Raw genomic sequence first — 20,379 nt, forward strand, 5'->3', positions numbered from 1 at the left:
GCTAACAATTATAGTACAACTGAATAATAACTTGGTAATCAATTCTTGAGTTCTTAACTGTTTCAAAACAAAGCAGGTAAAACAACCAAAAAAACTCCCGTTTAAATGAGTGTCTTCGGTTTGCAAAAAATCAAGTCATATGACTTAGCAAAGCATTTGTCCACACGCTTTTTCTTTTTCCTTTGTTTCTTTTCCTCTAAAAAGTTTACAATAAGGATTATTTGAGAAACTTTAAAATTTGTCACTTCATTAGTCATATTCTATTAAAAATACTGGCTAAAACACTTATGGAAGAGTTAAGTTTTAGCAATCTTAGAACTCTTCTCTAATACCTACAAAAATGCTGGTACCAAGAGAGAGACTCAGGTTGATAGTGATCCTCATCATTAGTTTTTCTTGCAAATGAGACACACTTGTCACACTGCAAAGATTGGTCACTTAATTACTTGGGGGGTGGGGGTGATATAAAAGGGGAAGGGAAATAGAACATAGGACTCCAAATTGCTGCGCCTAGCTACTTTATATTAGCCTATCCAAATTTACAGCCTAGAACAGTGAGTTCTAAGAATGTACTGTTTAAATTTGTATAAACTGACTTGGTTGATAAGATAGTCTATCTTCAAAATTTGTCAAGAGTTTTGGCAAAACTGGGTCTGAACTACTCAAAGAAAAATTATTATTAAAAGGTCTGTCCTTAAGCCATTGGCGGATAAATATTGGCAAGAACTACCAAAAGCTACACTTATCCTTCCCTTCAAATACCACATAGCTTTGACACTGCCCATCTGAAACATGAACAAAATAAAATAGAGCACTGTTTGGAGAAAAACCAATAAAAATAAAAAGGAAAGAAATGGATGTAGGAGGAGAGGAGGAAGACAAACCAAAGAGAAGCAGGAAAGTGTCTAGTTCTGTGTTATGGCACAGACAATGCTTAGCGGTGCCTTGTTACATAGGTGGATGCAAAGTGCACACACGGATGATGGCAATATAGACCTCACTCAGTCGCTGGAATGAAGGAACTAGGTAACTGCTTCAACAAGGACGGTCTCAGCTCCACCTAATCTCTCAACAGAGTGCAGAGTGTGAGCTCTGATGTCATCTTGTTGTTCCTCCTTAAAATTCACAAAATTCTTTTGCACATTTTTCTGTTATAGAGACACGGATATCTTCTTCTTCATAGTCATCAAAGTTGCTGGTATCTCCAGAGCCTCTGAACTTTGGTATGAATGGAGCTTCAACCTATAATTGAGGTAGGAAATTAAAGGTGACATTGTGACTCATAATAAAGATATACTCGGTCTTCATGCCAGTTCCTGGCACAAAGCTCCTAAAACCCAGTATTGAGAGAGAAAAGGTGTACTTTGCTATTAGTGAGGTGAATACAGAAAGCCCTTAGATAACCTAAGAATGCCTTTTAGTAAAATGTTTTTGAGTACATATCATAAATATAAGCAGAGTTAAAGTATTCACATGCATGACTATAGTATAAGATATACTCACAAACAGGACATTTGAAAAGAATAAGGTGAAGAGTGACAATGGAAAGTCAACCGTCTAGTTTTGCCAGCTGGCTACCTTGCATGCCCTGGTTTGCAGACTGCTGTTTTGCACCATGAAGAAAAATGAGCTAAACAGACAGTTGCCTCATGTCTAGCCAGGCAGCAATTTAGGGTCACACCTATAAGGACAATCATTTAGAGAATGATTATATGGTCTGAGTTGCACAGGTCACTTTCTTCTGTTCCTTGTCTTTCTGCTTGATATCTATGGCTACTAATGAGTACTGGGTCAGAGAATAAAAAGACAAAGAAAACCATGCAAATGTACTATCATTTTCTACTGCTGTGCGTAGTTATAATTGAGATGACACTAAAAGAAATGGCTACATTAAAGTACTGAATTCTTTTTATTTCAATTTGTATTATCCATGGATCTCAAGTTCAATTGTGGTGATAATCCAGATGTGCTGTTGATCAGTTTGTTCAATACTACAACTGTTTGTTATAGCGCACTACTTCTTGACATATAAGCTGTTTACTGCCTGGGATAAGTTAAGCCCTTCAGAATGCACATGAAATCTAACTGAGCAGAAGCAGAAGCTGTTTAGTTCTACGTCATTTGAAAAAAAAATGTTAAAAATATATTATGTGACATAGATTGGTAAATGTTTAAGTAACAGCATTTTTCATTCCTATGAATATAAAAAGATTTCAAAATATGTTATACTTAAAATACTAATAAAATGAACAAGCCTCTAGCAAATCTAATCAATGCAAAATATCTAAAAATTCCAAATACCTCATTACCAATAAATATAGCAAGAAAGGTAATATAACACTCACAATTACAAAGCGATGTGGATGATTTTATAGGAAAAAATAAATTTCTAAAATTGACTAATGAAAAAACTTGAAGAGACTGTGTCCAAAGAATAAGTCTGTTACAATTTCCAAGGAATAAAAATAAGGAAATTACTATGGTTAACTTTTCAAAGAATAAAACACATGGAAATTTTCCATACTCATTTTTTACGAATCCACATTTATCTCAACTCTAGGAAACCAAAACTGCAGTTCAACAGGACTCATGACTATAGAAATAAAAACCCTAAACAAAATTTTAGCAAATAGATTCCAGAGAGATATTAAACTAATAATACTCTATAATTAAAGGAGTTCCCTTTAGAAATATCTCGCTGATAAAATTAATCATACTAATTAGTCAAAGGAAGATAAAACATAGTACACTAAACCTGGACTCATCTAATCTTTTTGCATTCTCAATACAAATTTTAAGGATGAGATAGCCAATACTTTATAGAGGTTAAATAATTTGCTCAAGATTACACTGCTTTTGGTTGGTTGATCTGGGATTCAAATCAACCTCTATCTAAACTCAGAGTTCAGTTCTTGCTTTGTTTTAACTTTTGAGGCAGAGTCTTCCTATTCCCAAAATGCTCACAGTGTAAGTATTCAAGAGACAATATTTAAAGTTTATGAAAATCTTATGAAACAAAGTATGTTCAATAGTTTGGAGTTTTATTACTACTACCATGTCAAAAAGCCTTTAAAGGGGTAAGTGATCCTGGAATTGGAAATTTTAAGAACCTGGGGTCATTTACAGGTGTACCTTATAAGCTGCATGATTATATTTATAGTAGTTAGCTTTTCGAGCTGATTTTGTTATTGATAAAATGGGGAAAATGGTATCAGCTCGCCCAAAGAAGTCTTCAAACATAAAGATGAGAAATATCAGGGTTGCTTTTTATTTATTATTAAGCACTACATTAGTGCTGGCAAATTTAGAAAAACATGAAAATACGAGTTTACTTATGATATCCAAAAATTATTTTTTTTATTTTATATAGAGATCCAAAAATTATTTTTAAATACTATGTACCTTGTTCTTTATGTAATATTTCCAGTTGAGATAATGATGTTAAAGCTATGTTTCATGAATTTAACGATTAGGCAGTTTCTGAGTGCTCTTTGTGAGTTGTAGAGGCTTGTATTACTTATTTTCTATATGCTTCATTTAATTTTTTTAATGTTTTGTTTTCATAATCTCTTACAAAAGCTATAAATTATGTAAACTATGCTGTTAATTCTTAGCGAATTTACATATTCCCCCTAAGGAAATTCACTCTCAAGTGGCTACACAGCATTATAAAACATGGAAAATCTCTAGAACATTTACAAGTGTTGGTTTTATGAAAAATTAAATATAGTCAGGATGAAACACTTTATTCACAAATTTTTCTTCAACTGGACACTGAAAAAACAAAGACATTCTTAAATGTCTCAATTCATTACAAAGTGAAGTGATTACTATTTTTTCAATTTATTTTCTTCTTTTTTTAATTACTTATTTTTATAGCTGCTATCCCCATTTTTAAAAATGACTATTATGTAATATAGCAGTATTATTACAACTATGATATTGGCAACTTGGAGAATAAAAAACTAGTTTCTTTTTAATAAGTTACTGTTCAACTGGAGTTTGTTCTCTGCCTTTTTATGGTAAACTAATACTAGAGATTAAATTTGTTTGTATTTACATTCAAGCCTTCATGTTACCTCAATTTTTAACACTAATAATTTTTTTATGAGACACAGTGAAACAAAACAGAAAAATGAAAGTACAAAGTTATTATTTTAGTATTCCCACATTTTCCCCAGTAGTACCTTCCCATTTATTTATGTGAAGGTTTGATTAATGCCTGTCTCCTTAGCCTATGAAACTATAAGCTTCATTTCAGTAAGGACAAGGTTGATTTATTCACCACTGTATCCTCAGCACCTTGCAAAATATCTAGCATACAAGTAGACATCTAATAATTACTCAGGGAATGATTACATGAATAAATGTTAACAGAAAGAAATGCAGCAATTTCAGATCTTCTGTTTTGTCTTTCCAAAAAGTATTAATTAAAACTCCTATTTCTATTTTTTATGTTCAAATTAGCTTTCAAATGGATAAATGGAAATTATATCTGAAGAAAGACCAATGTTTAGAGTAAGCAATTCAACAAACATTAGTGACATGCTCTATCATAGGATCTTGCCAGATGGTGGGAGCATATTAATAAGATAAGATCCTTCCTCTCAATGAAATATTTGAAAACAATATAGTAAGTATATAAGGTATTAAGGAAGAAAACCCAGCAGAGAAAATAGCATACTTAAGCTAAATATTCCACTAGTAAGAAGATGGCAGGTGCATAAACGAGGAAAGTTATTTAGAGCGAAGGGGGAAATGTACAAAGGCTTACAATGAAAAAGCATGGTCTGCGGGAAACAACATAAAAACATTTGGATTTCTAATAAATGCCAATGGAGGTCAATACTGAGAAATATTTAATTAATCTAGCAATTATATCTGGCAGTGTATAATTCTGTATAAGAGATTATACTTGTTTCATATTGTCTTTCTAATGTGATTTCATGTCAGTTTGAAGTGCCAACCCTTAGAACCTTGCCTAATATATAATCAGAAGAGTAAAAGGCAAGAGTGGGAAAAATTTAATAAGGAAAACATTTCAGATTGATGGCTGAAATGGAATACATGTTTTCTTTTTATCAAGGACAAAACTCATTTTTAAGGGCTATAAAAGATCCTTTACATACTACATAGGATTAATGCAAAAAGTGAAAAAACTATAATCTTATTAGATTGAATATATCTCTACTACATTATCATTTAAAACACTTACTTTTCTGAGATTAGATTGGGTGTGTTTGGGGTGGGGTGGCCATAGACTAGACACTTACTTTTAAAAAGCTTTTAAATCAAAAGAAAGAAAAGACTCACCTTCCTCTGGTAAATAGCAATCCAATCTGTGGTGGCAAACCACTTGTGAGTTTTTATATCACTCACACCATTCTTTAGATTTCCAAACCGCTTCGTCAAATCCACCTGCAGCAGGTTTCTTAGAAGGTCCTTGAGATCTGAACTGAAGTGAGATGGGAACCGGACCTGCACAAACACACCATATAGTAAAATACACATTCCAAGACTCATGATGTTTCTCTTCTGATTTCAGAAAGCGTTTTTTATCATTCCCTTAATAAGGTATATAATGATGGCCCTCAGCTATTTTTAACCACATACTTCTGTCCCTAGAATGGTCTTACAGAGGAGAATGATTTGGGTGAATGAACTAATAAAGATGGTTCTTAGGGTCTTATTTTGGTTGTGAACCCTTTAAAGAACATGGGTCCCTCTGCAAGTGCTTTACATACAAAACTTTTCCAACAATGCCAGAAGGTTCATCCATTCTCAAGAGATCCCTTGGATCTGACATTACAATCCTCTGCCTTAGAGACATGCAAATTTAAACTTGTAACTTAAATAGAAAAGGCAGTACATGAAACATATCAGTATGCACAGTTTAAAAAAGGAACTCTAAAAATGGCTATAAAAGCCCACACTGCCTTTCAGAGCATCGGAAACCATTCTTCATTTATTAGTGGATGACTTTCAAGCATAATTCTGCTGTTATGCAACAGTATAAAAATGATTTAGGTTGGTTTAAAAGCATTCTCCATCTCATAAATTGTGAAAATTTTACAATTAGCTGACTGGCCTCAATTCTTAAAAAACCACAACAACAAAAACAACTGAAGATGATACGTAGCAGGCTATTACTGAAATAAAGTAGCATTCATAGAAGACCTAGATCTATTGTACATTTCGTTTTGTTTAAACACAGTCTTGTCCTCTTTCTATTCCAATCTAACTTTTGGTTCTCATCTTTTATTAAACGCAGAATTATAATGGGTATTACTAAAGATGGCACTATTAGGAATAGTTGCGCCTATGCCTCCTTACCTTGTTCTTCCTACCACCTCTCCTCTATACTTTCAACTTGCATCCAGTCACTTGCCTTGCCCTGTCCCCTATCATACACACAGATATGTATGTGCCTATGTGTCCATGCAGGTGCACTTTCAGTCTAACCTCATTTTCCTATTTTGCACACCCATTTCATATTCTCTCTACCACTAAACAAAAACACTATTCTATGGTTATTATGGTCTCAACTTCAAACTGACCAAATATGAACATGCCCTTAACGGGTTAACAAATCCATTTCTGAACTCCTTACATTCTTACTTTGCTCTTCTAGTGCCTACCTTCATCATACAACCTGCCCAATGCTTCATTATCTCAACTGACCTTCAAAATGCATCCATTCATTTAATTACACTGCAGGATTGTTCATGTACCTGTCTCCCCTAGACTATGAAACAAAACACAAAAATAATTTTTGTGAATTCCCCCCCCTGAATTTATTAGATCTTTTAAAAAAGTGCAGTTCATCCATGTGACAATTATTTATTGAGTACCTATTATGGCAGGCATTATTCTTGGTGCTAGATTACAGCAGTAAGCAAAAAAACAGACAAGGTTTGTGATTTCATGGGACTTACATCCTAGTTAGATAGGACATACTTAATATGGTATTAATTCTCTTCTAAAAATGGATAAAGATTCAGAGACATTATGTAACTTACCCAGCTGTTAGATTATAAGTAGCAGTAGAAATCTAGTCTCATGATTCCTTTCGAATTTTGTTCTTTATTATACCATCTTCAAACATACAGAACTCTTTAATTTATATTCTCACTTTCAAAGAGCTCAACTTGATACACATTCTTAAAGTAGAAGTTAAATCATTAGCATGCAAAGCTAGGTTCTATAACAAAACTAGATTCATGAAAATCTCCTGACGGCCACTCTTGTGCTGCTGTGTAAATAAATATTTCTCAAGGGTGATTCCAGAACCCACTTTCATTGAAATCAACTGGGAGAACAGAGGATGAAAACGCAGATTCATCTCTTCACCTTATTTAATTTGATGGGGAGTCTATGCCTGAAAATCTGAATCTGTATCTCCAAGTGACACATATGTACATGAAAACTTGAGAAGTTCTATTTGGAACTCTAGTCACTATGCAAAAGTCTTATTTTCTCTGCTGACATAAAAATTTTTAAATGTATGGGGCCTCCCTGATGGCACAGAGGTTAAAGTCTCAGTGCTATCAAGCTATCGCTAGCCACTGCAGCATGAGTTCAATTCCAGGCCAGAGAGCTAATCCACTTGGCACAACAGACTTCTCCTGACTCGCCCGTTGCTCCCCTTAGAAGTGTATTTCAGTAGATCCACCAGTTCTGCTCCCCACTCTGTCTCTGGTGAATCCTCTCACACCCCACACCTCTGGCCTACACCCAGTTCTTGTATGCATAAATAAATAAATCTTTAAAATTTTTTAAATGTAAATAATAAACCAAAGTCATTAGTAATACCAGAGGAAAGCTAATATTTATGTCAGGCAACCAAAGACTTTTGAAGGTTGTCGAGTTAATCAATGACCAAAATTTGGGATCAACACATATAAAACATCCAAAAGCCTCATTTTTTTCAAACCCTATATTACTACAGGTTATAGGAAGTTTTATGTCCTAAGAAAAGATACATGAGCTACATCCTTCTCTAGATTTTTTATACATGATATCTTGTTAGAAGTTTAGGTACTATGCTCAATACTTCATATACATGGACTCAAAAAAATCACAAACATACACTGAGGTAAGTATGATTATTATTAGCCTCATTTTATAGGTGACGTACTTGAGACTTAGAGAGATGAATTGATTTGCCCAAGATTATAGAGCTAATAAGTTAAAGAGATATCATTTCAAGATTGGTACTTTGATTACAGGGTATGTAATTTTAATTTATTTTTTTAAAGATTTATTTATTTATTTATTTGTTTGTTTGTTTGTTTATACAAGCACTGGGTAGAGTCAGAAGCACGGGAGGGTGATAGCATTCACCAGAGCCAGAACGGGGAGCAGAGCAGGCAGAAGGACTGAAGCACACTGCTGAGGGGAGCAGCGGGAGGCAGGAGAGGGCTGCATGCCATGTGGGACCCTCCTCCAGTGGCCGGGGAGCAGCCGGGGATTGAACCAGCGCTGCAGAGGCTGAGGGCAGCTTCGCAACTCAGTGCTCAACTGCTGCGCCACTGAGGAGCCCCGACAGGTTATGTAATTTTTAATTATACTGCTTTCATGATTCAATAACCTGAAAACAGTTATTTTTAGGAGTCTTCTGAAAAACTGAAGTCTTCATCTTAAAAATATTTGCTGTACATTTCCTCATTTTTCCTAGTTGGAGTAAGAACTAAAGAATATGTGGTATTTAAAAAACACACTATCTATTTGTAAACTGACTTATTTACACAACGGTTACAATCTAACTTTATTTAGACTCCAAAGAGTTTATTTGAAATAGTCTATCTTTGTTTAGAATAGAATTTATATGATCAATGCTATGTGTCACTTATTCTTTCTTTCATGATATTCAGAATGATAGACGGGCATGCACTACGTATAAATTATCTTCTGAATTTCAGGTAGTATTAAATGTAATGCCAATAAGAATATTTGTACCTAAATAAAGTAGTTCTTTATTTTCTAATGCAGATAAAGTGTGTCTTGAATTAGTTAAAGTAGGTATCTGTTTAATCTTCAGAACAGTGATTCTCTATTGGAGCGTGGTGAAGGGTATTGTGATGGTAGATATTAGAATCATTTAGGAGCCTTTCAAATTATAGATACAGATGCCTCACTTCCACATCCCTCTTCTTCCCCAGAGATTCTGATAGGTAGTCCATACTCTCATAGTAGGCCATGTTAAGTTACTTTAAGGAATCTGTCAGACCCTTAAAAATATACTAGGGGAAAAACAATCATTGAAAATCATTGTGAGAATCATTGTAATCATAGTGAAAATATCTGTTCCATGATTGTTCTGAAATATAATCAAAAATACAGTTTCTTTCCTGACTGAATTTGCCAAAAAGTCACACTGACTTATCAAATTGAAATGAACAAGAACCAGAAAATAACTTAAACAGAATTATTTTAAACAATGGAACTTTATTTATAGTATATCAACCTGAAAACACCAAAGATTTCTATAAAAGGAAAAATGGCTATTTAATTTTTCCTTCAAAATCATAAGTATATTATTTTTATCAGTTATAACTGCTGTAGAAAATTAAATCCTACCATACTGGAGATAGAGGGAGAGTTTAGTTTAATTTAGTGTAAACCTTCATTTTAAAGATAAAGAACTTGTGCTTCAGTCAGACTATCAACTCAGTGAGGGGCACTGTTTGGAATATAACTTAATCCTCCTGACTCCTACCTCTTTCTGCCAGACCATGACAGGGCAAATTATGTGAAAGTAGCTAGAAGGAGTCACACATGGAAGCAACAGTCAAGCCCATTAAAAATCATTAGATCTGAGATATAAGCAGGCATTGTTTAACATGAGAGAGAACTTATACAATATTAAAGGGGAGTTTGTGCAATATAAACTTACTAGAGTTTTTATTTTGTCTTTCTCTAATATTTCCTGCTTAGAAATCTTTTCCAAACTCCAGAGATCAAATTATTTCTGAATTTCCTGATGATACATTCTTGAGAATAAATCTATTTCTACAGTGAGGTATAGACACAAAGAACAAATGTTTAACACATGGCAGACATCAATCCAAACTGTTATAAACACAGATATTTGGAATACACAGAACACCAACTGAATCACTATCTCTGAGAGTGGGAGTCTACTTCATGAAAGTTTCGTGAAGACAGAGACCATGAGAACTGATCAGACATATCCTATGAGCTCAATAAATATTTAATGAAGGCATGAATTCAAATTTGGCAAATATTGACTTAACACCTACTACATGCTAGGCAGTGGTATGCTTGGGAAACAGTGTAGTAAGTAGTAAATAAATTCCTGCCTTCACAAGGTTTACTAATAGGAAGACAGATGATCTGTAAAAATGTTGTCCTATCACTTCTGACAAAACCTTGATTTTTACCTTGAAAAAAATGGAGAATTATTGCAAGGTTCTGGAAAGAGGAACAGGATCTGATTTAACATTTTAAAGAACCACTCTAGTGATTCAGAAGACAGCAGTATCAGTGGAGGTGGTACAAAGTAGTTGAATTCTATATATATTCTAAATATAGAGCCAAATGGTTTTCCTGCACATTAGATATGGGGTGGGGCCCCCAAGGTGTATTGGTTTGAGAACATGAAAGGATGGCATTTCCAGCAATTGAGATGGGAAATGTGGTGGGAGGAATAATTTTGCTAGGGCAAACAAAAATCTGTGTTTTAGATATCTAAGTAGAGATCTCGGGTAGGAAGTTGCATTAAAGAGTAACTCAGGAAATATGTACGGACTGGAAAAATGACTTTGGGAATCTCCAGCTAGCATTAAAAGTCATTAGACTGGATGAGACCATCAATGTAGGAAGTGTAAAGAAAGACGAGCAGAGGAGATTGAAAAGGAAAGAGTGGTAAATAAAAATAAGATTGTAAAGAATCACTGAAACCAAGCAAAGCAATAATAAATGTACCGTTAAACTAGATTCTATTTTTTTTTTAAGATTTATTTTTTATGTATACAAGAGCTGGGGTACAGGCCAGAAGCGCAGGAAGGTGAGAGGATTCACCAGAGACAGAGTGGGGAGCAGAACAGGCAGAGAGACTGAAAGCACTGCTGAGGGGAGCAGCGGGGCAACAGCAGAGGTCTGCCACGCCATATGGGAATCTCCCTGGCTGGCTGGAAATCGAACCCATGCCGCAGAGGCTGTGGACAGCTTCACAGAGCTTCGCTCAACCTGTTGGGCCACCAGGGAGGCCCTAGATTCTATTTCTTATGTTGTCATAAACTATCTTTTATCTTTGGGTGATTCTGGGTCTTGATTTACCTACATATAGGATGACGGGGTTTTGGGCAAACCCCTTCACTTTTCTAAGTCTCAGCTTCCTCATCTATAAAATGATGAGGGTATATTTCAACTGGCAGATATTGGTGCTGAAAGCAGAATAAATATTGAGTTTGCTCAATATTTGCATCATGCCTAGTATTTTATAGGCACTCATTCAATACACTTTTCAATTTTTTTCCACCTCTCCAATAAAATAATAATGATCTAAAATCAATTTTTGCAACTATGAACCAGAGACACACTATGGGGGGTGGCGGGGAAAGGAGGGATTGCAGTCAAAATAAGGGGGTTGCAATTGTATGGGGAATATAAAAATAAAATTAAAAAAATAAATAAAATCAATTTTTGACTCAAAGGAGGACTCTGGAAGACAGCATCAGCCAATATTATGTTTCCAGACCCAAGGAGAGTCTGAGCTAGAAAAGTCATTTGGAGAGTGTTAGAAGTTCCTCCTTGCTTCTTGTCTCATGTTCCACCTGTTAATTTACAGAACACTTTTTTTTTTCCTTACGGTATTTAAATTTGGCAGCATCAGGGAGAAAATGGACAGCTAATAACCATGTTTTATAAAGACAACATTGTGAATATAACTTGATATTTTAAACAACTTTGTCAAATTACATCATGTAGTATGCTAAGTCAACCATGAAACTCATTTTGAATTGAGCAAACTCAATATTTATTCTGCTTTCAGCACCAATTAGAAAGTCTTGAACATTCTGGTTTTAGGAATGACTATTACTTTTTAAAAACTTAAGAGGAAGTTAGATCTAAAAAGAAAATCAGTTCATGATGCTATGGTATCCATAATGGGTGATTTAATTTTACTGTTTTATTTACTTTCTTCCTTTTAGAAATAAAAAAAAAATCCAAATAAAACTTGCTTATACTCAGTTCAGTCACACAAATTACAAAGTTAATTGTCGAAGGGAAATTTTTTACTGTTACTCTCTGCAACTGTCAGGGGAAATGATCTTTTAATTAGTAACATTATCTTTTATGCATTGGAATATAATTTACTGGGTTTAAGACACTCAAAAGACTTTATAAACAACCAACAAATAATAATCTGCTTGCTAACTTCTGTCCATACACCTAATTCTTCAAATTATGTATAATTCTAATAAATCGGTATCAGTGAAGAATTTGTCTGGCAAAAATGAGCAGATAATATATGTTAGTTAATTTTTTAAAAGACATAACAATTTTTCATACATTAGTCTTTACAGTTTTGGTGCCAAGCTCCACACTGCCTCATAGGACCTGGCAGGATCCTACCTACAAAAAAAGATCTAGGATATTAAAAAGAATGCTTATAAATACTGGTACTAAGACTGGATATTTTGTTTAATCTGTTCTCTTAGTTATGCAGAAACAGTGGTAGATCAGCCAAATTTACACAGTTGTAGAGGATATTACCCACCCCATCTTCATTCCCTCCCTGGCAAAAAAAAGTTGTAACCATTTGCCCACAGGACCACTATGGCAAAGAGCTATCTCAAAGCAGGTAGTAAGGTTTTTAAATGACCACAGCAATGTATTAAAAATAGTTCTGGGTTTCATGCAAATGTTTTGTATTTTATGAAAATGACTTCTCAGTGCTTTGAAAGTCTCTTTAACTATAGCCATAGCCATGTAGAAAATAACATTTCATTTTCCCAAATGCATTAACAAAAACTGCATATGTATATATTATTTAAGAAATAGAACATGTTCAAGAAAAAGATAATATAGCAGGCCTGAGATTGCTATCCTTAAAAAGGCCTGATTGCAAATCTGGCCCTAGGCAGGTGTTCTGGGAACTGATAAGAAATTTTCTCTCAATGATATCAGTGGCTCACTGTACTTATACTGCACCAACAATAAGGCTTATGAAGAACATCTGTTTTTCTTTGGGAAGTCTATGACTTTGGTATGTGCTAGGGGGTTCATTTATAACCCTGATAAAATCCTGCAGCACTGAATATCTAATAAGAATCCCTGGTACACCACATTCCATCTATGAGGAGTTTCATGCTGAGGAGTTAAGTGTGTCCTGTGAGCCACAGGGAAAGGACTCTTGAAAGTCTGTGTCTAGGTTCCTCTGGATTTTGCACTACATACGTTTTCCCCTAGCTGATTCCTTTTTGCTTTGTACACTTTCCTTGTAAGATTCTTTATGAGGACGGCACATTGTTAAAATGTTAGCTACTCCTTCCTTAATTACCACTATATGCAGAATTCTGCATGGAGAGAATTCTGCATCACCCTCCTAAAGAATCACCAAACCTGGGGATGGGCTTGGGAATCCCCACCACAGAAGGGAATAGTCAATTGGTTGCTAATCAACTTACGCTTCAGGTAAATGAAAATTTCCCCTGAGGAAAAAAATTAACCAACTATGATTATTCTGTGTTTACATGTTTATAAACTTTATATTTTGCATAATGTCTCTTTGCATGTTTCTTGGTACTCACTAAAAGTGGTGTAATATTGGTTGTTGGAAAAGTCATGACATAATTTTTCATTGAAAAACAGAAAAAATACATCATAACTTTTCTGACAAACCAGTATTTATATATAATGAAGTTAAGCAATTTTTTCAATTACATAAGTCACAGATTCTAAAGTAGTATTTCCACAACAGCTGTTGACTGCTCTATTTGCAAATATCATTTCTGAACACAGTATTAACTTTCATTTTTCGAAGAGTAATGTAGCCAATGGAGTTGCTATGGAAACCAGTATAACTGATTCTTGTCATAGAGTATATGGCACTGAGGCATAAAATTTAAAGACTATATACAAACACTAAGCACATGTATTGCAAGGAGAGGCACAGTTAATGTAAGAATTATACTTTTCTGTCAACTATGCATTTTTAAACCTGAACATTAATAGCATGAATAATTTGACATTTAAATACCACCTCCTCTATTATTTTAAAGACAAAATATGTGTAGGAGAGAATCTAACAAGCTGATTGATCATCTTTCCATGCATTTTAAAATACCAGCTTGAATTAAAATATTGTAATAAAGTATAAATCTAATTTTCAAATGTATGTACTTTAGTGAACTAATAATTTTATTAAATACATTTGATTTGTATATGCAAACAGTCAGTCTGAAGAGGAAGAAATTAAGAAAACCATCCCATTTATAACTGCACCAAAAATAAACACCTGAGACTAAATGTAACAAAGGAGGTGAAAGACCTATATAAGGAAAATTATAAAACACTATTAATAAGAGAATTAGAAGAAGTCACAAAAAAATGGAAAGACATTCCCTGCTCACAGATCGGAAAAATTATCATTATCAAAATGGCCATTCTACCAAAAGTAATCTACAAATTCAATGCAATTTCAATAAAAATCTTAATGGCATTTTTCAAGGAAATAGAAAGAATATTGCTGAAATTCATATAGAATCACACACAAAAAAAAAAACTGACCAAAACTCTCCTGACTAAAAAGAGGCATTACACTTCCAGACTTCAAACAATTCTACAACCGTAATAATAAAAACAACATGGTAATGAACAAAAAAAGACATAAAGATCAATGAAATCTAACTGAAGGCACAGAAATATAACCACACATGTATGGTCAACGAATTTATGACAAAGGAGCAAAGAATATGCACTGGAACAAGTAAAATCTCTTCAATAAATGCCACATGAAAAGAATGAAACTAACCTACTACTTCATACCATACACAAAAACCAACTCAAAATGGATAAAAGACTTGAATGTAAGACTTGAAACCATAAAATATATAGAACAAAACGTAAACAACACACTCCATGACATAAACCTTTGAAACATCTTTGAGGAGTCATCTCCAGAAGCAAGGAAAACAAAGGAGAATATAAGCAGCTGGGACAACCTCAAACTAAAGCTTCTATATGGCAAAAGAGACAGCAACCAAAACAAAAAGATGTTTTACTGAATGGAAAAAAGTATTTGCACACCATGCTACTGATAAGGGGCTGACATCAAAGATGTACAAAGAGCTTACACAACTCAACCAAAAAAAAGGGTAAACGATCCAATTAAAAAATGGTCAGAAGGCTAAAAAGACAATTCTCCAAAGAAGAAATGCAAGTGGCCAATAGGCATAGGAAAAATGTTCAACATCACTTATTATCAAGGAAATGCAAATCAAAACCACAATTAGATACCACCTCACAACTGGGAGAACAATCCATATTAAAAAAGAAAACAACAAATGTTGGTGAGGACATGTGTCAAAGGAACTCTCCTATACAGCTGTTGGGAATGTAAACTGGGAATGTAAACTGTGGAAAGCTGTGTGGAGGTTCCTCAAAACACTAAAAGTGGATCTACCATATAATCCAGTGATTCCATTCCTAGGAATCTAACCAAAGATCACAAAAACACTAGGTTAAAGGATATCTGCACTCCTATGTTTAATGCAGCATTATTTACAATAGCTAAGATAAGGAAACAACATATATACACAATGGAATATTACTCAACAATCAAAAAAGATAAACTCATGCCATTTGAAGTAACATGGGTGGAGTTGGAAGGGATCATGCTAAGCAAAATAAGTCAAAAGGGAAAAAAAATATCGGATTGTTTCACTTACATGTAGTATATATAGAGAAAACAAACAAAGAGCCAATAACGTGCTAGCTAAAAAAGACAAAAAGACAAAACTTGCTAGCTAAGGGTGTGGGAAAGGGGATGTCAAAATGGGGAAAAGTCACAGGTACTATAATGATGGGAGAATTACAGGGATAATACCTGAAGAGAGAAATCAAATATGGTTCAAAAATTAACAATGATATAAGAAAATAAAATTTTAAAATAAAAATAAATATATTTTAACTTGGTTTAAGTCACTTATACCTATAATTTTTATGACATAGTTTCAGAATGGAAAATATAATCAATATATTTGCAACATTGCAAAAGTATTTTTAAATCAGAAAAAAGAATTCTTAAATAAAAGTCTTAAATGAGATACTGTATCATAGAAACTATTAAAAATATCAAAACAAATATAGTATTTATAAAACCAAAATGGACTATTTAATGACTTGATCAATTAGCAAATTCAAAAGCAATCTGTCTCCAATTTGGCTTTGAGCAGCTACCTAGAGAGACAATAATATTTGTGTAATGTAGAGAGAGATAAATTCTAGTCTGGGTTTGAGTGTTGAAACAGATGGTTTTATTGGGAAACAGTGAATATGATTTTATATTCACATAACACAGATCCTAGAAAGCACTTAATTGCAATATTCAGCTTTCATCAGTTCTATATTAAGTGAGTGAAGAGAACAAGGGATAAAAACAATTTTATATACAATATAGGGAGAGAGAATCTGGCAGCTTTAATTAAAAACAAAAGTACACCAATAACTTATTTCCAAATAAATGAAAAACTCAGTTATTGTGATAGGATAAAATTTTATGTTGCTACTTTTCTGAGCTGACTAGGATTTAACTGTCATGATTTTAAAATAAATATACATTTAAATTTTAAGCAAACATTGCATTATAAATATTAAAGTTTGATATGAAATAAAAACATTCATAAACAGTTGAAAAAATTTTATACTATGTAGAATGATTCACAAACTGAGGCTAATTCACAGAAATGAAGATATATTTTGAATTAAAGCAATGTCACTAAGAAAATAAAATTTAGTTATGATAGCAACCTTGGTAGAAAATGTAGAATCCTTTTATGAAGTTAAGTATAAACATAAGTAATAAAGATTCAGGAGCTTTGTAATTAACCATAATTAAATTATTTGGAACTATTACTGTAACTTGGCATTCTTAGTCTTTGTATTAGCAAAATATGCTTTTCCCATTCAGTGATTTTTAAAGTATTTTAGTTCTCACATCATTATTCACAGGCCCTTATGTTCTTATTTTCTCTTGAGATTTTTACAAAATCACTTCTCAAATTCTTAAATCACTGTCTTTTCCATTAATTTTTCTTGATGCTTAGTTTTGTTCATCACAAAATTTCTTTTAATATGACTTTAGTATTTGGCTTGGTGGAAACAATCACAACTATAGGAATCCAAAGCTTAGATATCTATAAATAATACCAAGGACACAGTGATACTTTATTGCTTCAATATTTCATTCTGCCTTTCTGTAGTACCTTAGTAAATCTATTGTTACCTAACTTGGTTTACTTATCTGCAATATATATATATATATATATATATATATATATATATATATATATATATATTACCTCTGACATAGCTGAAATGCGTAAGCTATTTAGTCAGTCCCCTGCCATACTGCCATAACATAAAATGTTCTCCTAGAATTCAGTAAAACATAGCTGAAAAGCAGGTGATCTCTACAGACTGCATATGCACAGTGAGATATGGAAACAAGACTGTAGTAAGATGTGGATTCTAAGTGGCTTAATAGACTCATTCTGTTGGTAAATTTCTTATTCCTACAGCCCAGTTATGAGCATCCATGATTAAATTTGAATCTTGGTGAGAGAGAGAAAGAGAGAGAGAGAGAAAGAGAGAGAAAGTACTATATTATGAACATTAATGGTACCCTCTGAAATAATAACCATTATAAATTTTAAGTTCATGGATGTTAAGTCAGCTTTCATACTAATGTATAATATGAACCTGACTGAGATACAAAGAAATAATTTTCCCCTTTCTCCTTTCAGAATCATTAGGTTTATTAAGCTAATCTCTGCATTAGAAGGTTACAAAATACAAAACATGTCAACTATATCACATCTCAGTATGTCATGTCAATATTCAGGTACTATTTCCTGGTCATATTCTAAACAAGCCTGTGATAATTTTTTTTTAAAAAGCAAGCTAACAATGTACCAAATGTAGGAATAGGAAAAAGGGGGGTAGGGGAGAGAAGGGCAAATTTTCCTTCCCATAATCTCTGTAATAAATGTACAGAAGGCCTCTTTCTGGGTATTTTTAAAAGCATATTCTTGCTTTGCTCTATAGGGAGGGAAAAATCAGGCTCATTTGTATTAAATTTGACTGTAGGGTCTCTCTGGTGGCCTAGGGGTTAAGTCTCAGAGCTATCACCGCTACCAGCCTGAGTTCCATTCCTGGCCAGGGAGCTAACACACATGTGGCACAACAGACCTCTCCTAACTCGCCTGCTGCTCCCCTCAGCAGTGTATTTCAGTAGATCTGCCTGTTCTGCTCCCCATTCTGTCTCTGGTGAACCCTCTCACCCCCACATCTCTGGCCAGTTCTTCTATGCATAAATAAATAAATAATCTTTAAAAAAAATAGACAAATTTGACTGTAGTCTTTTTTTCTTTTAAGATCAGAGGTATATAAGTTAAGGCAAAAGGGAATGGTTGACTTTAAATAAAACACTTTTAGGAGAAAATTAGGGATTATAAATGCAAAAGAAGGAAGATTATGGAACAATTACAGACTATAAAATATTACAACTTTTTGTAACTTTCTCATGTGCAAGAAAAAATTGTTATTTCTATATTTGCTAAAGATCAATGGCAGTTATAATCAAAAGCAACATGAACAATTGTATCTATTTTATAATTTTCCACCTTACAAAAGTTTATCTATTTTATATTTATTTACAATTATGTTTGACATAATTCAAACAAGAAGTCCCTTCTGAAAAAGCAAGGACAAATAAAAATAGCCACTAGATCTTTTCTACAGGTTACCTGAAATAAGTAATGTTTTTTTATTTGCTTAACCCCGAGAATCAGTGCTATCATCCCAGAGTTTGCAAAAGATATATTACATAGAGAAATTATTATTTTGCTAATTTCCCATATTTCTTAAGAGATGTCATGATTTGATATCTGTGCTACTATTGAAATGTAAAATAGATATAAAAGCTGTAATTATGGATATTCTTTTCATTTTTCCCAAATCAAGGCAATATTCTCATGATATCAAATGGCTTCTATCTACAAAGCTTAACATATAGAAATAATAAATATTGTGGCTGGTTACAGGGGGAAAAAATGAAATAATAATAGAGGAATAATAAAATGCATTTCTTACCTTTCCAGAAACTATTTTTTCATAAATCTGAATTGGTTGGTCTGCAAAGAATGGAGGGTAGCCAGCTGCCATTTCATAGATTAACACTCCTAATGCCCACCAATCCACTGCCTTATTGTAGCCCTATGATAAACCAATATCAGATGTGAATTATAGATTCAAAGTGAACATTAAGCATACGAAATTAAAACAACAACAACAACAGTACCTATTCAGGATAGAATAAAAGTGAACAAAATATATCAGGTCAGATTTAAATTAAACAAAGGGGTGAGTTTCCAGATATTGGAAGTGAATATTATAAAATATTATTCAACCTTCTTCCTAAAACCATTAAGAATATTATAGAGATTTATTTAATTGAGATAATTTAGTCACTGCTTAACAACAGAGAACTGGACCAAATTATTTCTTGTAGTTAATTATAGGTCCATAATCTAATGAATCAGATTTTCTAGAGCATACTTAGGAAGGTCAAAAGTTTTGAAAGAAAATAGTAGATACTGAACTTCATAGTAAATAGTGGAGTTGACTTTAAAAAACTCTATATTGTTAGAATAAGGATGGTGAATATACTAGGGACAATCCCACTCACTTCACAAGATCTTTCAAAGCTGAAAGTTTAATTCAAAATCTAGTAGATGTAAAAATTTAAGTATACTTCAGCTTCGCTTCTCATCTCTAAAAGGCATTCAGGAAAGATTACTAATTAGTGGGATTTTGTGAAAACTTTATGAAAGGAAAGGAAATAACATGCACAAAAGCTACACTGCAAACAAAATACACAATTTAAAGGTCATTTTCAACTATATGTTTTTTCATATGATGTTTACTAAAATTAAGAAGCATTTATATGAAGGGAAAGTTTAAAAATTCACATATCTACATAGAGTTTGTCAAGTATGATTAGTGCCAATTGGCACTGAACAAGATTATCAAAAAAACTCCAACTTGAGCAGAGTTCTTGCTAGGTCTTCTGGTCTTCTCTCAAATGTGTCCTCTTATTACCCTCATGATGCCTCATATTCCAAGTTTTTG

The 20,379-nt window shown here is 33.3% G+C and overlaps 1 protein-coding gene across 3 annotated transcripts in view; it reads right to left on the minus strand.

Annotated features, from left to right (window-relative positions):
* Nucleotides 1–1,116: 1,116 nt before the first annotated feature.
* PRKACB (protein kinase cAMP-activated catalytic subunit beta) overlaps nt 1,117–20,379 on the minus strand; it is a gene marked incomplete at both ends in the record, with an annotated part of 112,554 nt that continues 93,291 nt past the window's right edge. For all 3 annotated transcript variants that reach the window (XM_084242062.1, XM_084242061.1, XM_084242063.1), the window contains 3 exons: nt 1,117–1,242; nt 5,314–5,478; nt 19,342–19,464. In XM_084242062.1, coding sequence (XP_084098188.1) covers nt 1,117–1,242; nt 5,314–5,478; nt 19,342–19,464 — 414 coding nt within the window. The remainder of the gene's footprint in view (nt 1,243–5,313; nt 5,479–19,341; nt 19,465–20,379) is intronic.

This window comes from Talpa europaea (genome assembly GCF_964194135.1).
Source record: "Talpa europaea genome assembly, chromosome: 9".
NCBI classification, from domain to species: Eukaryota; Metazoa; Chordata; class Mammalia; order Eulipotyphla; family Talpidae; genus Talpa; species Talpa europaea.